The sequence below is a fragment of the Actinia tenebrosa genome, unplaced genomic scaffold, assembly GCF_029948245.1.
Source record: "Actinia tenebrosa isolate PJP-AT-01 unplaced genomic scaffold, QUT_ActTen_1.0 PGA_scaffold2__45_contigs__length_23673736, whole genome shotgun sequence".
Lineage (NCBI taxonomy): Eukaryota > Metazoa > Cnidaria > Anthozoa > Actiniaria > Actiniidae > Actinia > Actinia tenebrosa.
The window spans coordinates 18,354,803-18,365,126 of NW_028292579.1; the positions used below are offsets into that span (position 1 = coordinate 18,354,803).

The 10,324-nt window shown below is 39.2% G+C and overlaps 1 protein-coding gene across 1 annotated transcript; it reads left to right on the forward strand.

Annotated features, from left to right (window-relative positions):
- The first annotated feature begins 5,681 nt into the window (after positions 1-5,681).
- Positions 5,682-9,266, forward strand: LOC116287046 (E3 ubiquitin-protein ligase TRIM71-like). The gene has a single exon (XM_089034399.1). It carries the CDS (start codon positions 5,727-5,729, stop codon positions 8,007-8,009), a length of 2,283 nt encoding a protein of 760 aa, XP_088890525.1. The 5' UTR covers positions 5,682-5,726; the 3' UTR covers positions 8,010-9,266.
- The last annotated feature ends 1,058 nt before the right edge of the window (positions 9,267-10,324 follow it).

Consider the following 10,324-nt stretch of genomic DNA (forward strand, 5'->3'; position numbering starts at 1 on the left):
ATCAAAGATAATTACAATACATTTATAATACAATGGATATGAATTTAGTGTAAAATATTTTTCTCAAGGATAGTAGGCAGCTCAAAAGAGAAACTGAAGGCTTATATTTTTGGGCTGCCTACTACTCTTCCCAGTAGATCGAGGCAGTTGTGATTTTTTTTAATAGCCTTCGTAGCGTCTGTCATGTTATCCAGAAGTACATTTCAAATCGACCACGTGATGCCAATGTTGTACCACGTGGACATGTTTTTTACACCACGTGATCAAAATTAAGTCAAGTTTTAATCACGTGGTGTAAAAAACTTGTCCTCGTGTTACAACACGAAGGCGATTTAAAAATCACAACTACCTCGGTCTACTGGGAAGAGTACACCTTTTGCTGTTCATTAAGAGAAAATGTACATTCATTTGTGCCAATAGTTGTATCAATAACGTGTAATGTACTTTCATCAACACCACAAGTAACATCATTAGCGCGGATCAACTTTCAATAACGATATTTGAATATGCGTGTACATTCATAGGCATCAATGGACAATCAATAGCGCGTTTGTACATTCATATGAGCGGATTGTATTTTCTTGTGCGCGAAATTCAACTTCAATAACACCAAATGACAAACAATTGCATTTATGGACAATCATTTACCCAAAAGTGAAAATTCATTAGTGCTATTAGCATAATCATTGACAATCTATAATGCGTTTGGACAATCATGAGGGTCAATGTTATATTCTATAGCGTGGTTCGACAAACATTTGCATGGTTCGAATGAACAATAAGAGAAATAAAACAATCATTAGCGATTTTTTATCTATTTTAGCCTTTAATTTCTTCGCCATTTATACATCGTGGCAAATACGTTTGCATATAACTGAATCACTGACCACATTTAGCGATAGTGATAGTTGCCACATTTCTCTGGAGCCCTTCCATTAGCAACTGCGTTCTATAGTGACCTAGAGCAATCCCTTGTCGTCTTGCCTCAGCCCGATCGTTCGTATGTTGTTGGATCTCTGGACGGCTGAGGTCGGCTTTGATTGCTGCTTTAAGTGAGCTAACTGCTATTCTCCTACGCAGCCGCTATTATGGAGGCAGTTACCTGAGTTTTTTTTATACGTTTTAAAGTGATAAACAAAAATCGCTAATGATTGTTTTATTTCTCTTATTGTTCATTCGAATCATGCAAATGTTTGTCGAACCACGCTATAGAATATAACATTGACCCTCATGATTGTCCAAACGCATTATAGATTGTCAATGATTATGCTAATAGCACTAATGAATTTTCACTTTTGGGTAAATGATTGTCCATAAATGCAATTGTTTGTCATTTGGTGTTATTGAAGTTGAATTTCGCGCACAAGAAAATACAATCCGCTCATATGAATGTACAAACGCGCTATTGATTGTCCATTGATACCTATGAATGTACACGCATATTCAAATATCGTTATTGAAAGTTGATCCGCGCTAATGATGTTACTTGTGGTGTTGATGAAAGTACATTACACGTTATTGATACAACTATTGGCACAAATGAATGTACATTTTCTCTTAATGAACAGCAAAAGGTGTAGTATGTCTAGCTAAAGTAAAATTCATGTGAATAGACCTTATTCGTGGTGTGACAATGTTTTCCCAATTCAGCGTGACAAACCTCCAGGAGATTCATTTTCTTTTGTTTTTACTCTTCGAAAAATTCATGAGTATCCAAAAGGATACGAAAGTAGAATAACGATGATATCCCGACGAGTTCCAAAACAATACCTCTTCATTCCCCCAGAGGTTTGTCACGCTGAATTGGGAAAACATTGTCACACCACGAATAAGGTCTATTATGGTAATTACAATGAACAAAGAAGCTCAAATGCAAACATACTTATAGACAGACGTCATAATGTTATAGGTCAATTAACAATAATCATACAAGTATGCATAATATTGAGTAGCTATTTGTAGAGATGAGCATATATTAAAAATGGTAATTATGATAATTATCAAAATGATAGCCATGATAGTACTATATCCTCACTGAATACCATTGTCACGTCGCAGTAATTAAGTTATGGGGCAAGATCCGCGACGTGGTGAGGCAAACAGCAAGGGGAAAGAGGTACGCCACCGTCACCAGGGGAGGGGGGTGGGCGAACTTGCCCTTCCGATGTCTTGCGAGGTAATGCGACGAAGCACGCGTTTCGGGTTAATTTATACTGCTCCGCGCTAATTTATTCAGTGAGAATAGTTATGAAAGATTTCTTTTAAAACCCATTCGACTGCCGTTCGTATAAGGTTCGATGTATTCCAATTTTGTAGAGACTTTGGTCGGGGTCGCACTAGGCTAAGTTTTGTTTACCTACTTTCGCATTAAACAAAAATTTGCGATTTCATCTTTTGCCAGTTCCAATTTTTAGCGAGGTCGCACTAGGTGAAAAATGGATTCCCTAATTTGACACACATCAGTACTCAAGGGATATCATGTATACTTAAAGTTCAGATTATGTTACATTGAGGTCAATCACAGAGGTAAACAAGCTTTTGGCGGGAAACACTATTTGGTCTTTCTGGCAAGATGGATGTGACAAATATATTATTATTAGCTGTAGGATTTCTACTGAACTTCCAGTTACAAACTCAACAGCAGGTTGTGGCCCTAATGCTAGTGCTCATGCAACACCAACAAGCTCGTATGAGAATGGCTATGATTATGAGAAGGTGAAGATTGAGACAGAATATTCGTCGCCGTTCGCCTTGGTCTTGGACTCTTCCACGTCCGGCAGAATCATGGTTTGAAATCCATTTTTAGTAGTTTGGACATGATCTGAGCTTGAAGTTGTGCTCGAGTTTGAAATCGGAGATTCCGTCTGTCGTTGATCATAGCTCTGCTCTGTCACAAAAGCCGGGTTAAATTGATAGCTATTCATGTAGCTTTGGCCTTGATACATTTGGTATGGGTCTGGATGATATTGATATCCCGAATCATAAAAACTGCAGTTTGGAACCGGCTGAAAAGCGTTTCGACGGTCCATTATTGCTCACTTTTAAAGGTCAAGAGATGCAATCTCCCGCCAAAGTGAATGCTTCAAAGGATACATGATACCAGTCATATGACGAGAAGATCGACACTTTAAACACTAAAACAATAGGTCTGTTTGCTTTTCTAAATTTTAGGCTGTCCTGAGGCAGCCCTTCGGCTTCTTTGAAGATTTTGGCGAATGCACTAAATTTTGGCGAACGCCAAATTTTGGCAGAAACGGGGTCGCATTTATTTTCGTTAAGTGATGACAGAATCGGTACTTAAAAAAACACTTTTTCGCCTAGTGCGACCCCTGCCTTTGAACAGATTTTCATAGTTCAATAGAATCGTGCTAAATTTCTCAACCTATCGGCTTAGACTGGTAGAATATCAACTCGAACTCTCGGTGCTGTGGTGGCCATTTATAGACAGCATGACAGTATGAACAGGTCTCCTAGCAAAACTATGAGCCCAAAAAGCTTTTCCCGAGTCAAGAAAGAAAAGGTTTCGACCACATAAACTAATTGCTTTGGATTGCTTACATTTTTGCTGCCAAAAAGTTCAAATTTGATATATTTCGGTACGTCACAACCAAAACCCAGTCGAGACATTTGATTCACTCTAGTGAAGGTCAGGTCAAGAATCTGCCAGATTGATGTCATCACAGGCGGCGTGCCTAGACGCATTCTCCACAGGGTCTTCACGTGACTCCTTTGAATATCAGATTCCAATTCTAAGAAATCTGACTCACTACATTCCTTTTCCGCATCCCTGCGAAAATGGCTGCACTCAAATCGCTCAAAGACATCACAGACAGCTTCGAAGAACAACTGACCTGCTCCCTTTGTCTAGATGTATTCACTCAGCCCAAAACTCTCTCGTGTCTTCATGGTTACTGTACAAGATGTATCGCTAAGTGGTATCAGACAAGCGGGAATCAAGGAGACAATCGAATGGACTGTCCGATGTGCAAGACGACGATAGTTGTGCCCCGGGGGGAGGGGGGGGGGGGGTCGGTTGGTACTCCCATATATGAACAGGGTATATTTTTCGAGCTTCTTGTCATAAACAGGGTATGTAATTTCACTCAAGTTCCAAGTTCTTCCTGAGTTTCTTGTTTCTTGACCGAAACTGGTTATTATGATCGTCAAAAAAAAAAAAACAAAACAAAAGAAACAAAAACAAAAAAAACATACGCGAGCTGACATGATAATTGAAACAGGAACTCAGTGCAATAAATTATATCAATTGTCATAAACAGGGTACCCCTTTCAGAATCCCAGCGAGACACCTCTACCGAAATTCTGGCGGAGTACCCCCCCCCCCCCCCCCCCGGGGCATTATTAGTTGGCGTTCATCTTCTACTTGTTTATGTATCTTGTGGGATTTATGGGCGTCGAAGCAAGCCTCACATATCAAGCCATTACACAATGGGGCAAAACTGGCTGATAGCTCGGCTTTTCATCCCATGAAGCAAGTCCAGAAGAGAATCCAAGTAGAACGAAGAAGGTAGCTTCGAAGGATCGCCGTCTGGCACAACTATCGTCGTCTTGCACATCGGAAAGTCCATTCGATTGTCGCCTTGATTCCCACTTGTCTGATACCACTGAGCGATACATCTTGTACAATAACTATGAAGACAGGAGAGAGTTTTAGGCTGGGTGAATACATCTAGACAAAGGGAACAGATCAGTTGTTCTTCGAAGCTGTCTGTGATATCTTTGAGCGATTTGAGTGCAGCCAATTTCGCAGGGATGCGGAAAAGGAATGTAGTGAGTCAGATTTCTTAATTAGAATGTGATATTCAAAGGAGTCACGTGACGACCCTGTGGATGCGTCTAGGCACGCCGCCTGTGATGACATCAATCTGGCAGATTCTTGACCTGACCTTCACTAGAGTGAATCAAATGGATCGACTGGGTTTTGTTTGTGACGCATTGAAATTAGATGAAATTAGAATTTTTTGGCAGCAAAAATGTAAACAATCCAAAGCTCATGCGATCGAAAACCTTTTCTTTCTTCACTCAGTCGAAAAAACCTTTTTTGGGCTCATAGTTTTTTTGTGTCACCATTCTACTTTACCTTTTGAGGAATGGAAGAAATATAATGAAAGCTAAGAAATGGAAAAATGCGAGGAGACCTGTTCATACTGTCACGCTGTCTATAAGTGGGTACCAGGGCGCCGAGTGTTCGAGCTATTCTATCTGCCTATATGTTGAGAAATTTAGCACGATTCTATTAAACTATGAAAATCTGTTCAAAGTCTCTACAAAACCGGAACACATCAAACCTCATAAAACGGCAGTCGAATCGGTTTTCAAAAAAAACTTTCTAAACAACATGAAGGGTAAATGGGGAAGAGGGAAACGACCTACTATCCTCTTACCCACAGACCCTCCCCCCCCTCTCCCCTTCCTTCCCTGTCAGCTTGTCAGTAATTGGATCATCATTTGTTTACAGCTTTGGATTGTTTACATTTTTGCTGCCAAAAAGTTCAAATTTGATCTAATTTCAATGCGTGACAAAAAAAACCCAGTCGATCCATTTGATTCACTCTAGTGAATGTCAGGTCAAGAATCTGCAAGATAGATGTCATCACAGGCGGCGTGCCTAGACGCATCCACAGGGTCTTCACGTGACTCCTTTGAATATCAGATTCCAGTTCCAAGAAATCTGACTCACTACATTCCTTTTCCGCATCCCTGTGAAAATGGCTGCACTCAAATCGCTCAAAGACATCACAGACAGCTTCGAAGAACAACTGACCTGCTCCCTTTGTCTAGATGTATTTACCCAGCCTAAAACTCTCTCCTGTCTTCATAGCTTTTGTACCAGATGCATCGCTCAATGGTATCAGACAAGTGGGAAACAAGGCGACAATCGAATGGACTGTCCGATGTGCAAGATGCCGATAGTTGTGCCAGACGGCGATCCTTCGAAGCTACCTTCTTCGTTCTACTTGGATTCTCTTCTGGACTTGCTTCATGGGATGAAAAGCCAAGCTAATCAGCCAGTTTTGCCCCATTGTGTGAGCTGTGAACAACCGCAAGTCTTGGTGGCGTTTTGTCAGCAGTGTAATGGCTTGATATGTGAGGATTGCTTCAACGCCCATAAAACCCACAAGATATATAAACAAGTAGAAGATGAACACCAACCAATAATGCTCAATCAATTTAAGAAGGAAAATGTGAACAGTTTCATCAAAAATCAGATGCTATGCCAGTTCCACGAGAAAAGGAAGCTTGAATACTATTGTCAAGAGGACACATGTAAACTCAGCGTTTGTCAAAAATGTGTTATTTTGTATCATCAAAATCACCGACTGCAGACCTTAGAAGACGCTGGACAGGATTCAAGGAAATTGATCGTAGGAGCGATGAATCGAGTCGAGCAACGGAAGCAAAATGACGGACAAGAATTAAAACAATCTAAAGAAAACATAGAGAGAATTCAAAGAGAGATTGACATGGCAAAGAAAGATATCGATGATATAGTTGAAATGATTTGTGATATGGCCAAACAACACGGAATAGCGAAGAAGAAGGAACTGCAGCAGACGCTCCTGGAACTAACAACAGCAAATCATGAAGAACAAACGGCTATTCAAACAAGATTAAAAGTTTCATCAGAATTTGTGCAACACTGCCGAGCACTGTTGGAGAGAGATGTAGCATATGAAGAAATAGAAAGTAAAGAAATGATTCTAGAAAGAAGTCAAATGTTATCAGAAGCTCCTTCGATCTTGTGCCTTCAGCCAATCCAGCGTAACGTGACAATACGTTACTCGGTGACAGAGCAAGTCATGCAATCACTGCTAGACATCGGCAGGATTGTGAAGAACGTGACGGACCCTGCTCGATCCACAATTGAATCAGTCAAGAAAGTTCGTCCTGGTTTTATAAACGAGTGCAAGATAATCACCAGGAATACAGAAGGAGAAGTGTGTCCCACAAGATTCGAGTCTATTGATGTTAGAATCAAAGATGTGGAGGGCAACGAGGTGGAAAAGAAAGTGTCTGAAGAACAAACTGGAAAATACCGTGTGAGTTTTAAGCCACAAAAAAATGGACGGCACGAAATTCAGGTGAATATTGGAGGAGAAAGGGTCAAGAACTCGCCTCAGGATGTAGAGATACTCGATGTGAAGGAGTTGTTAAAACCTGTGAAAACATTTGGGGAAAATGGAAGTGGTAGAGGACAGTTGATTTATCCACGTTCGATAGCAGTCAGTGATAATGGAGAGATAGCCATTGCTGATTATAGAAATCACCGTATTCAAATATTCAGTCTTGATGGAAACTATTTAAGAGAGTTTGGCAGGAAAGGAACAGGAGAAGGCCAACTGTATTATCCATGTGGAGTGGTGTTTAATGAAGACAGAATAATTGTCAGTGATGGTAAAACAGATGGCAAAGGCAGGATACAAGAGTTTGACTTGAACGGTACTTATGTAAGAACCATCTACAGACATGACCAATGGTTTGAACCGCGTGGAATGTGTGTTAACAATGATAAAAACATCGCAGTGTGCTGTGAGGGAAAACAAGAACTGGGTATCAAACCAAGTATCAAGGTGTTCAGTAAACGAGGAGATTTAATTCATGAGTTTGATATGCCTGATAATAATGAACAGCCTCAGTACATCACGTATAATAACGGGAAATACTTTGTATCTTGTTATGACAGAAACTGTGTTCGTGTTTGTGATGTGAATGGAGTTTTCTTGTACAAGTTTGGAGAAGAGGGAGAAAGAGACGGTCAGTTTAATGATGTACATGGACTGGCTGTTTATGGTCCAGACATGATTCTTGTCTGTGATGTTAATAATCATCGTGTTCAACTTTTCACACAAGAAGGTCGGTTTATAAGGTCATTTGGTAGCCATGGTTCAGGTGTTGGTCAGATGGATAATCCTGTTGATGTAGTAGTTACAGCTGATGGTCGAGTGTTTGTGCTAGAATATGGGGGTAATAGAGTTTCTGTTTGGTGTTAATAGATATCAACCATTCAACACTTCTTTACACTTCTATCCCTCTCATACAGTACAGTATAACCCTAATAACTCTTCCATTATGTTTTCCATGAAAACTTTGAGAAAAACATTGATTTTGTCCTCATTATTGATGAGTAAACTTGAAATTAGTATTACTTAGTTTGTAGATTCTCTTTTTTTTTTCCAAATCAATACAGAGAAATTTGTTTCTTTTATCATTTTCATGAGTTAATTTTATTAATGAATAATATAATATTAATATTAATAATAGTATATATAGTTAATTAATATTAGCTATTTATTATATGACCGTGAATCTTAGAGCCTGGACACTAGCAAATCGAGCAATCTGATTGGATAGATCGCATCGCGGACTGGCCTAGATTCTCCAGTCACATATTAATCTTACGGCGAAAACATTTTGTCCTTTTAAATGAAAAGTGGTCATATAATAAAACTCTCATCAACCGAGCTTGGTCGGTCTGTACGGGATAATCTTGACCTCTTTTTCAGCTGTGTATCAACTAATTCTCTTCACATTTATTAGAACTTTAAATGTTTTTGTAGCAAGACTCCATGTTAAAATAACCCTGATAACATTTTGATGGATATGTAAATAGACCTAGTTTAGATTGTACTATTATGTTCAATGAGATACTGAATGAATGAATAAAAACCTTTATTTAAGCACTGAGCAGGGTATTCCCTTCAGTACGAAAGTACTGCTATCAATGGGAGCCCTATAAATAAATATATATATAATTTTACAACTCTTGATATACATATGTATTAAAATGATTTAATTTAGAAAATATATTTACAATTATAAAAACTATAACCATAAGGCCTAACTCAGACGTCGATGCCTACACGTGCCAAATGCAACGCAAACAAGCCCAACAAAAGGTTTGCTCAAATTTGCATGGGACTCGGCATGCATGAACCCCAACACCCGAACCAGGCCTAAGATACTTATTTAAAAAGCTAAAAAAAATTAGTGTAATAATTGTGGCATTAGTGTTAGTGCTAATATTGTGATATTAGCTATAGCTGTTCAGCTTTGTCTAGCCTGCATTGCGTCGCAGGCCCTTTTAAGGTGCTGCTACACAGGCTAAGCTTTGTATTGATATCTAATATTGTAGACTTGATGAAGTAATGCCAATCGATCTTGTTGTAAATATTTATTAGCAAAGGGAAAAGTAATTGGTTTGTAAATAAACCATATTTAGTTTGATGATTAAAAATATTATCTGTTGATGTAATGTGTGACATGTGTTATATACACTTATTTCAATAAAGTTAGTCGCCTGAAAAGCTACAAAGCTGGTACCATCAAGGATTATGGGTAGTTACATTTTACAAGTTTCAACCGCTTTGATAACCTGTTGATGGATTTTAGATCTTTTACCATTTACAGTCTCACCTCTTCTGAGCATCCTCAAGCTGAAAATTGTATCAAAAGCTTTACTTGTTCGATATTAAAAGTTTCCCATGATCCTCTGATCTCAGCTTTCTAAGTTTTTTGGTAACTAACTTTATTGAAATAAGTGTATCATTATATTATATTACATTTTATCAAGAGAGCATAAATAAGAGAGGCAAACTTCTTATTGTGGTGCGAGCCATGTAAATTCGTGAATGGGCTATTTTAATTACTGGATGCAGTTTAAATTTCGCCTTAACCTACTCTCAACTTGCACACTATTTCAGTTTTGTTTTTAGTGATCAAAACAATAAACAGAAAGAGCTCATGAACAGAAACTGCATCCAGTTACTAAAATAGCCCAACCAGGAATTTACATGGCGAGCGCCACAATAAGAAGCTTCCCTCTATTATTTCTGCTCTCTTGATTTTATCAATGAAAGTATAGTAAGACAAGAGTAACAACCTTTGCTTGCCATACTGCTCTCTCTCACCAGAGACAAGAACATCTTCACCCCACCCCCCACATGTTAACTCATAACATCATCATTAACAAGCAGTACAACTCATCAAGTGGTCACTCCCATGTGGTCCCCACCCAACCCCCCATATGTTATCTTGTGACATTAACAAACACAGCTCATCAAGTGGTCACTCCCATGTGGTCCCCACCCAACCCCCCATATGTTAACTGGTGACATTAACAAGCACAACTTATCAAGTGGTCACTCCCATGTGGTCCCCACCCAACCCCCCATATGTTAACTCGTGACATTAACAAGCACAACTTATCAAGTGGTCACTCCCATGTGGTCTTCACCCAACCCCCCATATGTTAACTGGTGACATTAACAAGCACAACTTATCAAGTGGTCACTCCCATGTGGTCCCC